The sequence below is a fragment of the Canis aureus genome, chromosome 12, assembly GCF_053574225.1.
Source record: "Canis aureus isolate CA01 chromosome 12, VMU_Caureus_v.1.0, whole genome shotgun sequence".
Classification (NCBI taxonomy): domain Eukaryota; kingdom Metazoa; phylum Chordata; class Mammalia; order Carnivora; family Canidae; genus Canis; species Canis aureus.
In genome coordinates, this window is record NC_135622.1 from 12,425,403 (window position 1) to 12,445,804 (window position 20,402).

The following is a 20,402-nucleotide window of genomic DNA, read 5'->3' on the forward strand; positions in this document are numbered from 1 at the left end:
GCGGGCGCGCCTCCGGAGGTGACAGTTGAGCATGCGCCAGAGCGCTGCGCAGGCGACGTGCAGAACCTCAGTGGCCAGCGCGGCGCAAGCGTAATGAAATGGGCCCGAGTCTGCGCAGATACAGAAGACTCAGGCGAGGCCGAGAATGGCGGGCACAGGTTTAGTCGCCGGAGAGGTGGTGGTAGATGCGCTGCCGTATTTTGACCAAGGTTATGAGGCGCCGGGTGTGCGGGAAGCGGTGAGTTCGGGCCGTGTAGCGGACTCAGCGCTCTCGGGCCCTTAGTGCTGGAAGAAGCACTTACGAGTCGCTGCCCCGACCCCTGCCCCGGCCCCTGTTCTCGTTTCTAGGCTGCAGCGCTGGTGGAGGAGGAAACCCGCAGATACCGACCCACTAAGAACTACCTGAGCTACTTGACAGCCCCGGATTACTCAGCTTTCGAAGTAAGTGTGGCGTCTTGAGGCCACCGTGGGAGCCAGGACCCTGCGAACCTCTTGACAGTCGTAGCCACGTAAAAGTGCATTTTAAGTTCTGGCTTTAACTATTGCTTGCTTAGCTAATAGTTACTCCACTAGATTTGTGTTATCGGCGCATTGAAAACAGCTGGGTAAGCCTTCTCCGGCGTTCTTACTCTGGGTCGCACTGGAAGCCTCTGGGGCTTCGCGAACTAACAATGCAAACATGAGTGTGCACGCTTTTCAGAGGTGGGCTCCTTGCGTTAATTCTCAGAGGCATCGCCTCTACTAAGATCTACTCTAGAACAAGTGATAAGGAATTTTTAATATATATAAGCCGAGGCTCCTGAGAACCACTGTAGGGCGGCCTTGGTGTCACAGCCTACACACTTACCGAATGTATGTGAATGACGGGAGTGACAGGCCACTTGTAAGTACGATGCTATTTAAATATTTAGCCTGGAAGTGCACCCAAGATGATACTTGGTGTGTAATCAGCTAAAGAAATGTGAAGTATCATCTCTGAGTTAATAGATTCTGTTGGGCGTTTTAGTATATACGTGTTTGGGATTTTTTTCCCCCAGTTATAGGTAACTATATATCTAATGAAAGAATTCTGTTATTAAAATACAGTATTTATATTGAAGTAACATGAAAAGTCGGTTAAGTTTTAAATAGGCACTAAGAGATCATGGGCAAGATTTTCTTATGGGCAATGGGCTGAGCTGGGTACACAGCTCCTTGAAGTCGTCCTTAATGGCTGAAGAGTGCAAACCCAGTGTCCTCGCAAGGCTTCCCTCTGCTACAGGAATTCAAGGCCATAATCAGCTACGTTCCCACAGTTCAAAAATTTCTCCAGCCTGGAAGCCAGAGGAAGCCTCCACTAGATGAAAGCTCCATTGGGAGCGTGAAGAACGTATTCAGATTTGAACATGGCATGTTTCTCAAAAACATGAGCACTATCATAGCCGAGTATTAACAAATGAAGAGGTCTAAAGAATTTGACAAATATTTCACTTTGCATTTGTAGCGGTGCTCAGGAAGATATCATGAGGCCACTTTAATAAAGTCATAAGCAAAAGGAAATACACTACCTAATACTTTGTAAATCGGACAACCCTTTTTCATAAAACACCAATCACTCATCAAAATTAAAAGAGAAATGATACGTCGTTTTCCCCTGGTTTTCTAAATGTTCTAAATGTTACCCTGTTGTTATAGATGGTACCATGTTAAGAAGTAAGTATAGTAATGCTTTCTTACTAGATCGGCTTCCAAACATTTCAGATAACTGCGTTCAATCACAAACATTTAAATATTTAAACTAGTTTTCTTTTTAGCTCTCTTAAATACAGCATATGCCTCCTATCTTTATAATTAGTATGCTCATCATTTAACTTTTTCATCATAGGGATTAATATTATATTGGGCTCACCATCTCAGTCCTGAAAATAGCCCTGTGAAGTACATAACTACATACTTATTATCCTAATATTTTAAATGGGAAAACTGCAGCTTAGAGAAGCTGTTTTGCCCAAGACCTTAAACACTCCTCAAATTGCTTCTGAAATAGCTCTTCGATTAATTCATTTAACAACTATTTATGAAGGTCTGTTCTAGCCAGAAATTGGGGGACTATCTGAACTTTTTGGTCTAATTGTTAATGTAGTTGAAGCCTTCAAAAAAATTGAAATTACACAGGATAACTGAAATACTAATAACTGATGAATACTTAAGCAGTGCCTTGTACTCAGGCCAGGAAATGTGCAAAACAGAAATGGAATAGGATATTGACCAAAACATTGGACCTCAAGAAGTAGAGCGCTACCGTGTATTTTTAAATTTTTATCTTGTTCACCATGCATTTTTTTTAATCGTAAAATTGTTAGAGTAGATAGCAGAACTGGTTTCTTTTACCCCTTCCCCATTTCTCATTCTTTGCAAAGAGTGAAGTGTGAAAACAGCGGCCAGGACCAAAAAGAAAGTATAGGTTTAGGCCCAAAGCCCTAAAGTAAATTACTTTATGTCCAAGTCCTCTCCTCCCTTCCCCCCACCCCCAGTGAATAGTTGGATCTGTGGTCCTCAACACTGGCTTCACTCTGCAGTTAACTGATGAGTTAAAAACAAGTTATGATCATGTCCAGTCTCCACCTCAGAACAATTAAATGGGAATGAGGGAGAGGGTTAAGATGTGGTCAGGATTGAAATTGTTCTCAAAGCTTCTAGCTGATTTTTATTTGCTGCTAGGACTGAGAACCACTGATCTAGAATTAATCCTTTTCTCTGTGGGTCTCCTTACTTAGGAAGTATGTGTATTCTGATCTTTGGGAGCATTGAACCCAGAGAAGACTTGGTGGGAAGGGAAATGATTTATTTTATTTTATTTTTGAATTTTTTGAAAATGATCCATTTTAATGGAAAGCATAAAGAAATATTTAAGCAAGTTAGATTCGTTATTTGGTGGGTATCAGTTGCAATTTGTTGATATGATTTTGGAAATAATTCTTTCTCCAAATTAGACTGACATAATGAGAAATGAATTTGAAAGACTGGCTGCTCGACAACCGATAGAATTACTCAGTATGAAACGGTAAGTTGTATTTCTGGTTTCCGCTGGACCCAAATCATTGCTTAATTTTAAGTTACTAGTAAAACTGCCACAGCTATTGCTCTTAAAATGTTGAAAAGAAAAAAATCTTGTCTGGCTTTATGTTTATGTTTCTTCATGTAATAGTGGTTCCTATAATCCTTTGTTAATGTTCAAATGTATTCTTTGCACCATCATTTAAAAAGGCAAAATAGGGGTGCCTGGATGGCTCAGTTGGTTAAGCATCCCACTCTTGATTTTGGCTCAGGTCATGATCTTGGGGCTGTGAGGTCAGTTCCCTGTGTAGGACTCCACACTGGGTGTGGAGCCTACTTAAGATTCTCCCTCTGCCCCTCTACCTCCACTCACATGAACCCATGCACGTGGGTGTACTCTCTTTCTTTAAAAAAAAAACGCAAAATGTAAAATCCAACAACAGAGGAATGGTAAATTGTGTTGAAGTGCATGTTCTTAAGAATTTTCAAGGAGGAGTGCCTGGGTAGCACAGTTGGTGAGCATCCAAATCTTGGTTTCGGCTCAGGTCATGAGATCAAGTCCCGCAAAGGACTCCACACACAGCATGGAGTCGACTTGGGATTCTCTCTCCCTCTACCCCTCCACCCCTCCACCTGTGCTTGCTTGCTCCCTTTCTCTAAAATAAATATTAAAAAAAAAAAAAAAAGACATTTTTAAGGAAATGTTCCTGATTAGATGTCTAGTTCTTCACTGATCACATCTCTGGATGAAACCACGTTATGGTTTATAATGATCCTTGCTTCACTCTTGCCAAAGCAACATTAGTGAACACGGAGTGCTCACGTAGTCTGACATTGGTTCCACTGTCTTCCGTCCTGTGCCACTTTACTACAAAACTGCTCTCTGAGGAACAAATATCCAAATATCCTTTATTTTCTCTAAAATGGAGAATTGGATTGCTTTATGACTGAGATCCTTTCAATTTTAAGATAACTATGGAATTATGAGAAGCACTAAGTAATCTGTCAGAGCAGAGTCCTTTGAGAGAGGGCCACATGCACAGCAGGTCTGTCCTCTCAGCAAATGAGTAGGTTAGAAGAGGGATTTGAGTTTGTAGAACCAGAGTACCATATTGCTTCTCTTGGGCTCCATTTCCTGTCTCGCCTAAGTGGTAAAGGCAGGAGAAGATCCAGGATTCCTTAGTTCTTCCATTTCTGGGCGCTTCTGCTCTATAGATAATCATGACAGTACCTCCTTTATGGCACTGTGTCTCAAAGCAGAAGTAATGAGTCACTAAGCAATGGATTATGAAGGAAACTTAGCAGGTTGTCACAGTACTTTTCTAAGGAAATAGAATAGAAAATACCAGAATATACTGCATGTAAAGGTGAGTACTGTTTTGTGAAACTTCTGTTGAAGTATATGTATTTTGTGTACTGGATCACAAATATTTCTTAGTGTGGGTTATAATCAGAAGTTTGAAAACTGCCACATTTATTGCATATGTGTAAAGTTTTTTGTTTTTTTAACAAAATGGTTTGTCACTTCTATTTTTTGAGAGAAAGAAGGGGCAAGAGAATTTAAGTAGGCTCCACGCTCAGTATGGAAGCTGATACAGGGTGTCAAGGAATTGATCTCACAACACTGACTTGAGCACAAATCAAGAGTTAGAATGCTTAACCCACTGAGCCACCCAAGTTACCCTGGTTTATCACTTTTTTTTTTTTAAGATTTTATTTTCTTATTTGACAGGGTGAGAGAGCACAAGCAGTAGGAGAGGGAGAAGCAGGCTCCCAGCTGAGCAGGGACCCCAGTGTGGGGCTCTACCCCAGGACCCTGGGATCAGGACCCTTATGACCTGAGCTGTATGCAGACACTCAACCAACTGAGCCACCAGGCACCCCAGTTTATCACTTCTTGATCCCAGTTGCATACCCCTCAGTTTTTCATAGGAATAACTTGGAGTTTTTACAATTATCTAGTCAAAATATTAAAATGGAAATTAAAACTAAGTTTGTAGTAACTCATCAGTAATGAGCTGAGATTTATGAAGAGTGTACTTACTGGCTGTTGAAGGACTGTGTAGTGTGAAGAGAGAGAGTAGAATGAAGTCCAAATGCAAAGAATTACTATATTCCTTACCGTTGTTTTGTCTAGAGTGGCCTGGGTGTATGGATGGGAAGCTGGCTGAATATAGGTGTGTTTTACAAAAATGATAGCATAGGTTTTTTTGTATCCTATAATATACTCCAGTTGATTGTGTTCACATTGAAATAAACAGTTTTTTGGTACTGTGTAGAATGACGTTAAATCTTACCTGTAGGGCAGCCCTGGTGGTGCACCGGTTTGGTGCCGCCTGCAGCCGGGGGTGTGATCCTGGAGACCCGGGATCGAGTCCCACATCAGGCTTCTTGCATGGAGCCTGCTTCTCCCTCTGCCTGTGTCTCTGCGCCTCTCTCTCTCTCTCTCTGTGTCTCTAATGAATAAATAAATAGAATCTTTAAAAAAAAAAATCTTACCTGTAATGAGTTGTTTCTTAGGAGGATAAATAGGTTCTTATTATTGCACAATCTGATCTTTAATCTTCCATGGATTTTACATTGTGCATAGACCTGTGAGACCTTCTGTTGGAAGGAAGGAAAGATTTAGGGGAATATATGGTTTCATTTTATTTTTGTTTAATTTCAGATATGAACTTCCAGCCCCTTCCTCGGGTCAGAAAAATGACATTACTGCATGGCAAGAATGTGTAAACAATTCTATGGCCCAGTTAGAGCATCAGGCAGTTCGAATTGAGAATCTGGAACTAATGTCACAGCATGGATGCAATGCCTGGAAAGTATATAATGAGTAAGAAGCTTTGGTCTTTTTTTAAATACAGGAATGGGGCTTGGGTGGCTCAGTCAGTTGAGTGTCTGACTGTTGGTTTCAGCTCAGGTCATGATCTCAGAGTCATGGGATCAAACTCCATGTCAGGCTCCATGCTCAGCAGAGTGTCTGCTTGAAGATTCTCTCTCTCTTTCCCTCTGCTCCTCCCCCTGCTCACTCTCTCCCAAATTAATAAATCTTTTTTTAAAAAACGGGAAGTGGAATAAAAATAGTATAGTGAACTTTAATGTGGGATCATGTCCTAGAACTATTAAAACCCATATGAAAAGCCATTGCTTTGAGACCCACTGCCAAGAGTATGGAGGGGACTTAAACCTAACTATATTTATTGTATGACATTGTAATTAAATGAGTTCTGAGGTCTGAGTGACAAATTACTACATGGTGTAATGTAATCCTTAACGTGGGGGATTGCTCATACATTCGATTCTCATTAATTACATGTTATGGCCACTTTATAGTGGCCTTGAATACTGAATTAGCCAATACTGTACCATTTTTCCTGGGAGAAATAATATATGTGCGTGTATATATATACATCTCATATAGACTTCAGCCTTAAATCCTAAAAACAACTCATTCGGGCAGATTCTGTTTTCTTTCATAAAAAATAAAGCAAAGTTCAGAAGTGTTAAGTAATTTGGCAAAGTTGGAAATTAAACTCCATCCTTTGGTCATCTCTGTATGGGAGCTGAAACAATAAGTCAGAGTGCCTCCTTGCTCCACTTCAGTTGAGAATCTACACGTCCAGCAACTCAAATTTTGTGCTGCTCCTAGCATGCTGTTAATGATCCCAAAACATCGAGTATTGATGTTTAACAAATAAATTTGAGTGGGGAAGTAAGTTCACAAGTACAGAATCTGCAAATAATGAGAATCGGCTATAAGTAGAAAATTAACATGGGAAGCAAGGTGCCCACACAAGCCACCGAGCTCTTTCTACTCCACGTAACTAGCTTTAGCTTTAGGTTTTGTTATCTGCCTAGGGCTCGATTTTCTTATTTGGAAAATTTGATGGTTAGATGATCTCTATGATGCTTTTGAGTCCTAAAATCCCCTGAGTCTCTATTAACACTTAATAGTTTAAGGAGTTTAACAATTTAAGGAGAAAAAGCCATTGAACCTCATGATACTGCATCAAACTATTTGCTAGAGTATGTTTCCTGGAATAATAAAGCAAAATCACAAAGTGATAAGTACCTTTTCTCAATTTTTCAGAATTATGTTCTAAATTTCTGTGGCCATATAAGGATTCAGTGGGCAAAATCCAGAATTTGGGAACCTATAGAACAAAAAGTTCCCTTTTTTTGTGAATATGTTGCAGGGGAGATATAGGAAAAATGGGATTGGGATGATTAAGAAACAGGTCAATCAAAAAAAAAAAGCGTATATTTCACAAAGAGGAAAAATGTGATCTTTGTCCTCAAGAAGCGTTATCTAGTAAAGAAAAGATATTCTATGCCAGATAACCAGTAGTCCATTTCTAGCAGTATGGAGGTACGAGCTATATTGTGTACTGTGCTCTATAAATTACAGAAATGCACAGAAGAAACATTAAGAGTTAAGGTCACTTAAAAATGGTGAGATTTGGAGGCGCCTGAGTGGCTCAGTTGGTTAAATGTCCAGCTCTTAATTTCAGCTCAGGTCGTGATCTCAGGGTTGTGAGATCTAGACCTTTGTCAGGTTCCTTGCTCATCGGGGAGTCTACTTCAGATTCTTTCTCTCCCTCTTCCTCTGCCCTTCTCCCCCACCCCCATGTACATTCTCTCTCTCTCTTTCTCAAATAATTTTTTTTAAATGATAAGATTTGGACATTTAGAAGAGAACAACACAAGAAGGGAGGAGAACATAGGTGCAGGGAAAAAAAATATTGCATTGAAGAAAACATGCTTTCAACTAGCCTAGAAACCTTTAATAATTTCCCATTTGTTGCAAGGTATAGTCCAGACTATTTAACATGTTGTTCAAGTCAGAACGGTGTATCTCAATGATAGATTTTCACTCCAGCCAAAGGAATCCTCTCTCTCGTAATTATCATAACTTTGCCTCTGGGCCTTTACTCATGTCTCACTTCCTCCTAGAATGCCTTTACCTGGTCTACCCAAATTCAGTTTATTCAAGGCTCTCAATCCACTTTTTTGTCTTCTTTGTCTTTAAAGTAAGTTTTCTTTCTTTATGAAAGGATTCTAAGGCATAGACCATGCTGGGCAGAAAGCTTTTAGCTCTAAGTAGGTCTTGGGTCGTGACTGCTAAAAAAGAAATATTTCATTAACGAGGAGATAATTATGTACTTGAAATTAAAGGGAAAACTTTGAAGTCAGCCCTCAATTTTATGGATAAGCAGGGTTAGCCTCATTGATGTCAAGTGACTCATTCAAGGACAGGGCTGGGACTAGAACCCAAGTCTTGTGACTTGTGATACAGTGCCATAAGTTTTAACAAATATTTCAGAGTACTTGAGGAGAGGTATGTATATGGGCATACTTCATTTCATTACACTTTGCTGTATTGCATTTTTTTACAAATTGAAAGTTTCTGACAACCTCCAAGCCTCAGCAAGTCTGTGGCACAGTTTTCCAGTAGCATTTTGCCACTTCCTATCTTGGTATCACAATTTAGTAATTCTCTCAGTATTTCAAACTTTTCCATTATATATATATTTTTAAAGATTTCGTGGCTCAGCGGTTTGGCGCCTGCCTTTGGCCCAGGGCACAATCCTGGAGTCCCGGGATCGAGTCCCGCGTCGGGCTCCCGGCATGGAGCCTGTTTCTCCCTCCTCCTCTGCCTCTCTCTCTCTCTCTCTCTCTCTCTCTCTCTATGTCTATCATAAATAAATAAATAAATATTTTTAAAAAAAGATTTTGTTTATTCATGAGAGAGAGAGAGACACACGCAGAGACACAGGCAGAGGGAGAAGCAGGCTCCATGCAGGGAGCCTGATGTGGGACTCGATCCCGGGACTCCAGGATCATGCCCTGGGCGGAAGGCAGGCACTAAACTTCTGAGCCACCCATGGATCCCCTCCATTATATTTCTTGAATTGAGCTGTGGTTGGTGATTACGACTCACTGAAAACTCAGAATAGTGGTTAGCAATTTCTAGTAATAAAGTATTTTTTAATAAAGGCAAGTACGGGGATTCCTGGGTGGCTTAGCGGTTTAGTCCCTGCCTTCGGCCCAGGGCATGATCCTGGAGTCCCAGGATCGAGTCCCACATCAGGCTCCCTGCATGGAACCTGCTTCTTTGTCCTTCTGCCTGTGTCTCTGCGTCTCTCTCTCTCTGTCTCTCATGAATAAATAAATAAAATCTTTAAAAAAAAAAAGGCGGGATCCCTGGGTGGTACAGCGGTTTGGTGCCTGCCTTTGGCCCAGGGTGTGATCCTGGAGACCCGGGATCGAATCCCACGTCGGACTCCCGGTGCATGGAGCCTGCTTGTGTCTCTGCCTCTCTCTCTCTCTCTCTCTCTGACTATAAAAAAAAAAAAAAAAAAGGCAGGTATATATATATTTTTACATAATGCTATTACACATTTAGTAGACTAAAACATAACTTTTATATGCATAGGGGAACAAATTCATTTAGTTTGGTTTATTGCTATATTTTATTGCAGTGGTCTGGAACTGAACCTGCAATATCTCTGAGGTATGCTTGTACTTATGGAGGATGAAAGAAAGGAGAAGACAACAAATACACTGAGCTTTCAGGAAGAGATCATTCAAGGGGAAGCTTCCTGTTAAAGGTCAGAGGTCAGGACTTAGAGTGCCAAGCTTGAATTGTCCTCAGGAGCACAGAGTGATCATTGAGATCAAGGAAAAGGGAATGAGCTGTAGGTAAGCCTGGAGAGCACAGGTGTTTGAAGACTGAATCTTGAGAGAATTGCAGTTAGAAAAAAAATCAGGCAAATAATTTAGGAGAAAAGAAGGATATTTGAGTCACAAAAGCCAGGAAACAATATTGGATCTAGAGCAAGAGAATAATAGGGTCTATGTGGTTGAAATGGATCCTAAAGGCAATTCTGTACTGCCGTAAGAGGAAATTGATATAGTTGTGTGAGTTACATCTCAGTAAAGCTATTTTTTTTATTTTATTTTATTTTATTTATTTATGATAGTCACACAGAGAGAGAGAGAGAGAGAGGCAGAGACACAGGCAGAGGGAGAAGCAGGCTCCATGCACCGGGAGCCTGACGTGGGATTCGATCCCGGGTCTCCAGGATCGCGCCCTGGGCCAAAGACAGGCGCCAAACCGCTGTGCCACCCAGGGATCCCAGTAAAGCTATTATTTAAGGGAGGGGAGGTGACCTCTACCCTTGAATTGCATGACAGTAATCACATGACACTCTGTATTGCTCAGCTTTTCCCCTGTGCCAGCAAGAGCCAACTTGTACTGGAACCACGATTTCCCCTTCCATTTTTCTCTTCTCTCTCTAGTTAGCAATAGACAGGGGAGAATGGCAGGATAAATGGAAGTACAGAAATATGGAGATAATAAGGGTTCAAATGAATACACTCATGAGTTATTTTCCATGTCTCCATGAAAAGAAGTAATGACAATTTAAGAAGTAACCTAAGTATAGGAAATCAGAGTGTCCGTAAACTGGTTGGACTTGAGAGGTTAAAAGAGCTAAACTGGGGGGCAGCCCTGGTGGCGCAGCAGTTTAGCACTGCCTGCAGCCCCGGGTGTGATCCTGGAGTCTCGGGATCGAGTCCCACGTCGGGCTGCCTGCCCGTGTGTCTGCCTCCCCCACCCCCTCTCTCTCTCTCTCAGTAAATAAATAAATAAATCTTAAAAAAAAAAAAAAAAAAAAAGGAGCTAAACTGGAATTCAGCTCTGACATTCACCTAGGTTCCCTTGACCAAATTACTTAAATCTTTCTAAGCTTGTAATGTCCTCACATGTGAAATAGGTATAATCATAACTACTCAAAGAATTCTTGAGTAATATTCAATATTCTAGATAATATTTATAGAGTGTCCAACATGGTGTTTGGCACAGAGCTCAATAGCAGAAGAACTTGAACTTGAATCGACTAGATGGTTCGCTTCTAGTTGGTATTATTAAATTTTAATGTATATTAATCTTATTTTTTCCTTTTCCTTCCTTAGAAATCTAGTTCACATGATTGAACATGCACAGAAAGAGCTCCAGAAGTTAAGGTAAGTTGGTTTTTTTCCTCTTATTTTGATACACCCAGTGTCAGGCTCAAACTCACAACCCTGAGATTAAGAGTCATGTGTTCTTCTGACTGAGCCAGCCAGGTGCCCCTATATTCCTCTTATTTTAGAGTAAAGTTTAGGTGAACCCTCAGTAAACAGAATGAGGAGAAAAAGGAACCAAAGAACTGTAGTCATATGAGAGTAATGCTTGATGATCCACTGTGTCTAGTATCTGCTCTTGGGTTTGCCCAACTGGAATGGCAGAGAAATAGACTTAACATCTGAAAGCATCTCTAGCAGGTCATTTGCAATTTACAAATCTGCAGGCAATTTACAAATCTGCAGCCACTTTTAGGAGAAAATGTTGCAGAACAACACGTATAATCTGATTTAGGTTAAAAAAAATTTTCATCTTAAGTTGCCTGACTGAATCATTCATTCAGTAGAGCATAACTCCTGATCTCGAGTTGTGAGCTTGAGCCCTACACAGGGCGTAGAGATTACTTAAAAAAAATTTAACCTCTACTTGTACATATACATAAAGGAAAGAATTTGGGGACACACCCACCAAAAACTGAATAGTAAGAAGGAAAAGCACATGGGAGGAAGGACTTCTGCTTTTTAATCTCTGTGTGCATGTTATGTGTGTTTAATTTTTCATGGTGAGCATGTTTTATGAAATTTGTAATTGAAAATAGAAAAAAGTTAATTCCTGGAATTAATAATCCATTACTGTATACATCTGTTCTCAGGGGATTAAAGATGTGTTTCGTTGATTATAGGTTTTTCTGTTGATTTTAGTCTTACGTTAAAATGTAGGTGGGTTGTATGAATAATGTTTTACAGGAAACATATTCAAGATTTAAACTGGCAGCGAAAGAACATGCAGCTCACAGCTGGATCTAAATTAAGGGAAATGGAGTCCACGTGAGTATCTTTACTTCTTTAAATCATTTAGCACATTTTAAGATCAGGATTTAACTATGATTCAACAGTATTCAAATGGGATACCACAAGTGTGAAAGAAATGCTCTTTTATGAATTCTGCTCTTTACTGCCTCTGCCTATTTCTGATGTGTGGGCTTGGAAGGCAATGAGAGGGACAGAACCACTGTTCCTTGATTCTGGTCTCAGTGTTTCAGTTCAGTATTTCTGCTCTGAATAGGATTCTACTTATACTCTCCTTTTAGAAGGAAAAAAAATTAATCTATTTTTTTTTAATTCATGAGGGAGGGAGATTTCATACTTCGATAATTTGTCTCTGAGGTTTTTTCCTATTTATATACTTTACTTTTAAAATATTCTTCATATGCATAAATAAGTTAATATGAATCCTTATAATCATGAATTTTATATCATTTCTCTTTTTTACTTTGTTATTTCCCTTCCTCTACCCCATGATTTCCCTTGTTCCACCTTCACCTCCGTGATTCCATGTTATCAATCTATTCATCTTTTCACATTTTTCTTCAAGCTACTATAATCTCCCAAATATACATGTGTGTTTCTTTACATTTGTCCTACTAGAGATTTTTTCTGGGGAAGGGGAAGTCTGCTTGATCTGTAGAATTTTCTCTTGTTCTAGAAATTTCTCTACCATTTTTAACTACTGACTCTGCCCTATTTTTTCTCCTTTTGTGTTAATGCCATTAAATACAATCTTCTATCACCTTGTCCTATCCAACTATTTCTAATTTGGTTTTTAAAGGTTTTTTTTGTTGTTGTTTTGAAATAATTGTAGATTTCCAGTTGTAAGAGATAATATAGTTAGAATTCTTTTTAAGATTTTATTTATTTTAGAGAGAGAAAGTCCAAGTGGGGAGAAGGTCAGAGGGGAAGGGAGAGAATCTCAAGCTGACTCAGCATGTAGCCTGGTGTGGGGCTCGATCTCATGACCCCAAGATCATGACCTGACTCAAAACCAGACTCTTAACTGATTGAGCCACCCAGGCGTCCCATACAGCTTAAATATTATGTACCCTTTACCCACTTTCCCCCAATTATGCCTCAGTTTTTTTTAAATGGAAAGTTAGAAGTGAAGGTTCACATTATGACCCTGAGTGAAAACATATATATGGTAAAATCTTCTAAGAGAAATTTTATATTGAGTAATTTTTCCTTTTTTTTTTTTTTTTTTTTTTTTTTTACTTTTCTAGTTGGGTATCCCTGGTCAGTAAGAATTATGAGATTGAAAGGACTATTGTGCAATTAGAAAATGAAATATTTCAAATGAAGCAGCAACATGGCGAGGCAAACAAGGAAAACATCCGGCAAGACTTCTAACAGACAGATGAATTCGGTGGGAAGCAAGGAAGGCAAGCTGGGCTTTCACAGATTAGGCATCTCAGCTGTCAGGGAGAACAGCATCTTAGGGGAACCATTATGGTTAAATGTGTATTGTAGAGTGTGGACTGTTAGATTTGTGCATTTTAGCAAAATAAAAACTTTAAGCTTGGTGGGTTGGGTTTTGTGTGTGTGTGTGTGTGTTTTTTTTTTTCTGTTTTAAAAACACCTACGCTTTCAAAATAAGTATGATAGAATAATATTATATCATAGAATTTATTTTGAACCACTGGAACATATTTTGTATCTAAGAGATCTTTATTGAAACTTTTTAACATGTAGAAGAAGTTGAAAACTTTTGGTTTTTATATTTTCAAATAAAAAGGTAGTTCTAAACAAAATTTTGACTACCAAGCAAGTCTTCCACAATATGATGGCTCCACCATCATCATCATCGTCATCATCATCATCATTGTAGGTAACAGTTTGAAAAAGCTGCTTGTTACGTGCTGAGCCCTCTTCTAAACACTTTAGGTGGATGAACTACTAGGAATAAAAAAATAATTTGATCCTCCCAAAAAGGAGGTAGGTCCTGTTGTTCCCATACACAGACTTGTAGTGGGTGCTGATGAAGTAACTTGTTGGGAGTTGTATAGCTAGAAAGTCATCCAGGTGTTCAGTCATGTAGCGCCAGAGTTGTGTTTTAACCCTCTGCCTATAAGGAATTAACAAGGATAAAAGATTACTGCCCGATTCAGAAAAAATATTTTCAGTCTCCTGTAATCTTTGTGCTCTCACTGCTCTTTGGGTTCCAGGTTTTCCTTATCCCAAGTCTAGCTGTCATGCAGAGTTAAGTTTATGATTATGAAATAAAAAACAACAATAAAGCCCATTATTGTAGGAGGGAGGAAGATGGAGTGTTAAAACAGTGTTACTCCAAGTTTTTCTTAATGGAGGAGAGAGAGTACCCCCCTTGGGAGCACAGGGTTGCTGGTTTAAAGTCATAACTTGCTGTGAGCACCAAATATTGCAATCTTTTATTTTTTATTTTATGTAAGTAAACTACATCCAACGTGAGGCTCAGACTCACAACCCCAAGATCAAGAATCGCATGCTCTTCTCACTGAGCCAGCCAGGCACCCCTGCAATCTTTTAACTTTTCTTTTTTGGTAAAGATTTCATTTATTTATGAGACAAAGAGGCAGAGGAAGAAGCAGGCTCCCTACAGGGAGCCCGATGTGGGACTCGGGCTCGATCCCAGGACCCCAGGAACATGCCCTGGGCTAAAGGCAGATGCTCAACTGCTGAGCTACCCAGGCGTCCCTTAACTTTTTTTTTATAGTAGTATTGCCCCATGGGAGCATTCATTCCACTATTGCCTAATCCAATTTGCTGTACCTTCTACTCAGCCTCTAGAAATTGTATCTTCTGTTGTTCCCTGCCTGCCTGAGAGAGGAGACTTCAGGTAATCGCTGTGCCTTGCCACACTACTCTTCCCAGTGATACTCCCTCAAATCCTCCTCCACCTTTTGCCATTTTGCTAGTAAATCCCGGTCTGGTATAGTGACCAGGCTGCGGGGCTTGCATGTTTCCTTGGCCAAGGTGAACTTGGAGTCCCTGGTTCAGAGTGCATTTCTCCACAGAAAGCAGCAGCTCTCGTCAATGGCAAATCACTAAATTAAGATTGAGAGCGCTCATTCTTTAGACTGATCGAACTCATAAAATTTGTCCCATTAGTTGAGATTCCTATCTTGTTCATAAATAACTATGTAGAGCTTGAGGATGATGCCAACAAGGCTAAGAAAACAAGTCTGTAGGACATTGGATAAACTGCAGCAACCTAACTAGCCCCAGCACTAGGTTGACCTGTGAGCCAAGACTGCCTATTTTGCAAGTCAGTTTCAGTTGGATTTTCTGTCACATCATAAACCATCCTAACTTACGGCAAGATAAATAACCAGGTATTTTATTCCTGAAAATATATAACATATGCAGCAAAACACCTGATTTTTGCAATGTTTATCTCACAGCATACAATGTAGATTGTGGTCTCATGTTGTGAGCCTATAAGGGAAAATATTGAACAGAGATAAGCGTGAAATAGTTACCCTTCTCTATCAAATTTAAGAGAAATTGAGCTTTCTAGCCCATATGAAAGAAATCTTTCAGCTACCATCAAGTTCACTGGCATGTTTGTAAGTTCTCTTAAATATTTTAATCTCCAGGGTGTCTGGCTGGCTTAGTCAGTAGAGCATGTGACTCTTGATCTCAAGGTTGTGCAGTTGTGCCCAATGTTAGGTGTAGAGAGAACTTAAAAAAATAAAATCTTTAGGGATGCCTGGGTGGCTCAGTAAGGCGCCTACCTTCGGCTTGAGTCCTGATTCCAGGGTCCTGGGATCCAACCCCATTTCAGGCTCTGCTCAGTAGGAATTCTGCTTCTCCCTCTCCCTCTGTCTGCAGGTCCCCCCTGCTTGTGCTCTCTCTTGCTCTCTGTCAAATAAGTCATTTATTTATTTATTTTTTAAGATTTAATTAATTTATTCATGGGAGACACAGAGCCAGAGACACAGGCAGATTGAGAAGCAGGCCCTTCATAGGGAACCTGATGGAGGACTTGATCCTAGGACCCCGGGATCATGATCCGAGCCAAAGGCACACACTCAACCACTGGGCCACCCAGGTATCCCCAAATCTTTTAAAATAAAAATAAAATGTTGAGAAGGTATATTTTAATCTCATTACCCTTAGTCTTAAAAATTGTTTTAAATTTTTGTAAAAAATCCGTACTTTCTTCCTTTACCCCTCCACCCTCTTCTCCATTTTTACTATTCTATTCCAATCCAGTATGATGCCACCCCAAACTTAGTGGTATGAAACGATAACAAGCATTTATGTTCTCTTTCACAGTTCTGGGGATTTACCTGGCTCAAGTAGAGTGTATGATCAGAAACCCAGAACTCCGGGAATCTCTGGGTTACCTCTTTCTACTGTTGTTTCTCTGGCATAGAGACTTCAGGGTAACCAGACTTCTTCCATGACAGCCCAAGACTCCAAAAGCCTGTATCAGGGAGTCCAGCATAAGCTGTATTACCTTCTATGACTTGGCCCCGGAAGTCACACTTAACTTCTGATGTTCTGTATTTGTTAGAAGCAAGTCAGTCCATGAGGCCAGCCCATATTCAAGGGAGAGGAATTAGATTCCACGTCAGTTGGGGATAGTGTTTAAGAATTTGTGGACATACTTGGTTTTTCTAAACTTAGGTTTTAATATCCCTCCCACTCCCTTTCCAGTGATTCACCCCTAAAGTCATTAGATGAGGCTGAACAAAATAAGCATCCACATAGAAGATGGGCCCTAAATCCATTCTGGCTACTGTCCTTAGAGGAAGAGACATACACATACACACATGGAAGGCATTGTGAAGACACCAAGAGAAGACCACATAAAGACAGATTGTGTGAGAAGTCTACATGCCAAGGAATGCCAAGGATTGCTGGCAACCACGAGAAACTGGGAGGGAAGCATGGAATGGATTCTTCCTAAAACCTTCAGAAAGAACATGGCCATGCTGACGCCTTGACTTCAGACTTCAGGCTCCAGAACTGGGAGACAGTAAATTTCTGTTGTTTTAAGCCACGCTGTGTGTGGTATGTAGGTTGCTAGAGCAGCCCTAAGAAACTAAAACAGATACATCATGACAAAGTTGAGAGCCACAGTTCTGAAAAGGATTATACATTGAGCCTGTTCTCCATCCTTCCATCCCTTGCTCTCTGCCCTTTCTCAGCAAGAAATTAGGGAGTCTTTGGAGAAACTTTGGAAGTTGGAAAGTCTTTGGACCCCAAGAGAAAAAAAACCTAGAGGTTGTTGAAATTGGCAGTTTTTCAACAAATGACCAACCAAGTCACTTAGCAGTGAGGCTCAACAACCCCAAACCCTCACACTCCAGCACAGAGCTTCTAATCCGTGTTTTATTTCCCCACTTTTTTTTTTTGCAGAAATTATTTTTATTACATTAAAGTATTCCTTAATGACCTCTTAATTATTCACATGAAGGAAGTTCAGAAAGCAGATTTATGACTGTATGAGCCATGTCTTTGGAGATTTATTAATTTTCTACAAAATATTATTCCCTAGAGTAGGTTACTCTAGAAGTGGTAGTAGATGAGGTCTAAGAGGCTGTGGACTTGGGAGAGCTTATCCCTGTTTATCCGGCTGTCCAGTTGGACCACAAGACTTAGGGACAAGGACAGACATGTTTTCTCTGTTGAATTTAAAGTTTTAAAATGGTTTGCATGCACTTTCCTGCATGCATCAGTTTAAAGGCTTCATTTGAGAGGACATGAGAAGGCAGATTGTGAGGCACAAATTCATCAACTTGAATCTTTTTGGACATGTATTCGGACACCAACTTTTGGACACTTTCCACACTCTTGCATTCTCCAAAGGCAGTGCCTTTCCGCCTGTGGCGTTTTACCAGCTGAAACAGGCGAGTGGCGATTTCTTCACCTGAAGCAGCTACACCAACTACCACGCTGATGCCCCAGCCTTTGTGGCAGTCCACTGGTGCTGCTCTCATGACCATCAGGTTACCAGTACGCTCAGAGGACTAATCTACTTCCTCATCCAGTGACCACTTCCTCTATGGGTTTACTGAAGTCCTGGGGTTAATACATTCAGAGACTCCAAACTTCTTAACCCTGGAGAATTTATCAGTGTCCAGACCCATGATCTGGGATGCACCAGCCACCTTACAGCCCATGATAGCTGCCAACCCAACTCCACCTAGGCTAAAGGTGGCACAATGTAAGCCAGGCTCTGCCCTGGCAGTGGTCACACCAGCACCATAACCAGTCGAAATGCCAGAACCCAGAAGGCAGACTTTATCCAAAGGTGCTAAAGGATCAATTTTAGCAACAGAGATATCAGCCATGACTGGATATTCAGAAAATGTGCTGGTTCCCATGTAATGTAGAGTTGTCTTTCCTTTGCAAGTAAATCTGCTAGTACCATCTGGCATTAATCCTTTCTCCTGAGTAACTCTTATCTTCTGGCAAGGATTTGTTTTAGGGTTTAGATAAAACTTATGTTCTCCACACTGGGGGATGTGAAACGGGATGACAGTATCAACTGCCTTCAGCATAGCATAGTATTGGTCCTTTGCCAATACTTTCCATGATTCTAGCACCTTCGTGTCCCAAGATCACTGGAAAACTCCCTTCAGGATCAGCCTCTCTCTACCTGCCTCTCTCTCTCTCTCTCTCATGAATAAAATCTTTAAAAAAAAAAAATGTGGGGATCCCTGGGTGGCGCAGCGGTTTGGCGCCTGCCTTTGGCCCAGGGCGTGATCCTGGAGACCCGGGATCGAATCCCACGTCGGGCTCCTGGTGCATGGAGCCTGCTTCTCCCTCTGCCTGTGTCTCTGCCTCTCTCTCTCTCTCTCTCTCTGTTACTATCATAAATAAATAAAATAATAATAATAATAATAAATGTGAAGACATTTCCTATAGAAGAAGAGAATACAGAAACAACTTTGAAAAAAAAATCTAGAATCTATCTTCAGGCTTCTCAAAATTAACTCGAAGCTAGAAAGACAAGCAGTGCCTTCGGAATTCTTTTATTTATTTATTTTTTTAAATATTTTATTTATTCATGAGACAGAGAGAGAGGCAGAGACAGGTAGAGGAAGAAGCAGGCTCCATGCAGGCAGCCCGATGTGGGACTTGATCCCAGGATTCCAGGATCACACCCTGGGCCAAAGGCAGGCACTAAACCACTGAGCCACCCAGGGATCCCCATGCCTTTGGAATTCTTATGAAAATTTCCAACCTAGGACTCTATGTATAATCAAATTATTAGTTAAGTTGAGGATGGAGTAAAGACATTTTCAGTCAAGTGAGAGCTCTAAAACAGTTATTACCTGAGTATCTTAAGGAGCTGCTGGAGAATGTGCTCTTCTGATCCAACAAAGGGAAGAGGTATTGGCAAACTTCGAGATTAATGAAAGAGAATCCCAGGATCATATTTGTACACTCAATGGAGAGCAACCAGTCCCAGATTAGAACAGCGTGACTCCAGAAACAAACATTTTAAGAGCTCCCATCACAAAGATGATCCCCATCATGGTACAATGTTTTTATGCTCAGGAGCAGAATGCCCAGGTAAGCCTGGCCCATGTTTCTATCCTACAGTTGGCTTGCCCTGTGTCCTCATGAAGGTCCTGGTCTTCCCTCCTTGATCTGCTGGAAGTGTTCTGCTCTGTCTTACCCCCAGAGAGTTTAGAAGTAGAAACTTCATATGAGTTCATCTGAACATATTCCTCCCAAATGTGCTGTACGTAGCCTGCATCCCAGCCTTATCAGAAACCCCAACAATGCCAAACCCTTTGTTTCCCAGGATTAGTTTATAACCTTTCCCCCTAATTTCCCCAGAATAGACTTTTGTAGCTGTCAGGAAAGCTGTAACCAGAACATGACCCAGAGATTGTTTATTTTCTCATATGGGTCTTTGTCCAAGCATTGAAATATTGCCTTCTGCTATAGACTGAATATTGGTGTCCTCTCCCTGCCCCCCTGCAAATTTGTATGTTGAAATCTAATCCCCCTGCAGCCCGGGGGGCTCAGCAGTTTAGCACTGCCTGCAGCCTGCAGCCGGGGATGTGATCCTGGAGACCCGGAATCGAGTTCGGTGTCAGGCTTCCTGCATGGAGCCTGCTTCTCCCTCTGCCTCTCTCTCTCTCTCTCCCTCTCTCTGAATGAATGAATGAATGAATGAATGAATGAATGAATAAATAAATAAATAAATAAATAAATAAATAAATAAATAAATAAATATTTTTTAAATGAAATCTAATCCCCGATGTGATGGTTTTTGGATGTGAGGCCTTTGGGAGGTGATTAGGTCATGAGGGCGGAGCACCCAGGAGTAGGATTAGTGCCTCTATGAAAGAGACCCCAGAGAGTTTCCTCCCCTCTTCTGCATATATGACACAGTGAGAGGACTGCTGTCTATGAGCCGGGAAGTGGGCTCTCACTAGACACCAAATCTGCTGATGCCATTG

At 40.8% G+C, this 20,402-nt stretch overlaps 1 protein-coding gene and 1 pseudogene across 3 annotated transcripts in view; one reads left to right on the forward strand and one right to left on the reverse strand.

Annotated features, from left to right (window-relative positions):
- Positions 1–5: 5 nt before the first annotated feature.
- Positions 6–20,402, forward strand: part of BCAS2 (BCAS2 pre-mRNA processing factor) — a 24,630-nt gene continuing 4,233 nt past the window's right edge. Inside the window, exons 1-7 of one of the 3 annotated variants that reach the window (XM_077842782.1) lie at positions 13–238; positions 349–441; positions 2,973–3,043; positions 5,705–5,866; positions 11,011–11,061; positions 11,908–11,988; positions 13,218–13,516. In XM_077842782.1, the coding sequence (XP_077698908.1) occupies positions 146–238; positions 349–441; positions 2,973–3,043; positions 5,705–5,866; positions 11,011–11,061; positions 11,908–11,988; positions 13,218–13,344 (678 nt within the window). In that variant the 5' untranslated portion in view covers positions 13–145 and the 3' untranslated portion in view covers positions 13,345–13,516. Of the gene's footprint in view, positions 239–348; positions 442–2,972; positions 3,044–5,704; positions 5,867–11,010; positions 11,062–11,907; positions 11,989–13,217; positions 13,517–20,402 lie in introns of those variants that run through there. The other 2 variants (XM_077842783.1, XM_077842784.1) reach the window with 2 other exon arrangements.
- LOC144281360 (alcohol dehydrogenase class-3 pseudogene) lies at positions 16,399–18,573 on the reverse strand (annotated as a pseudogene).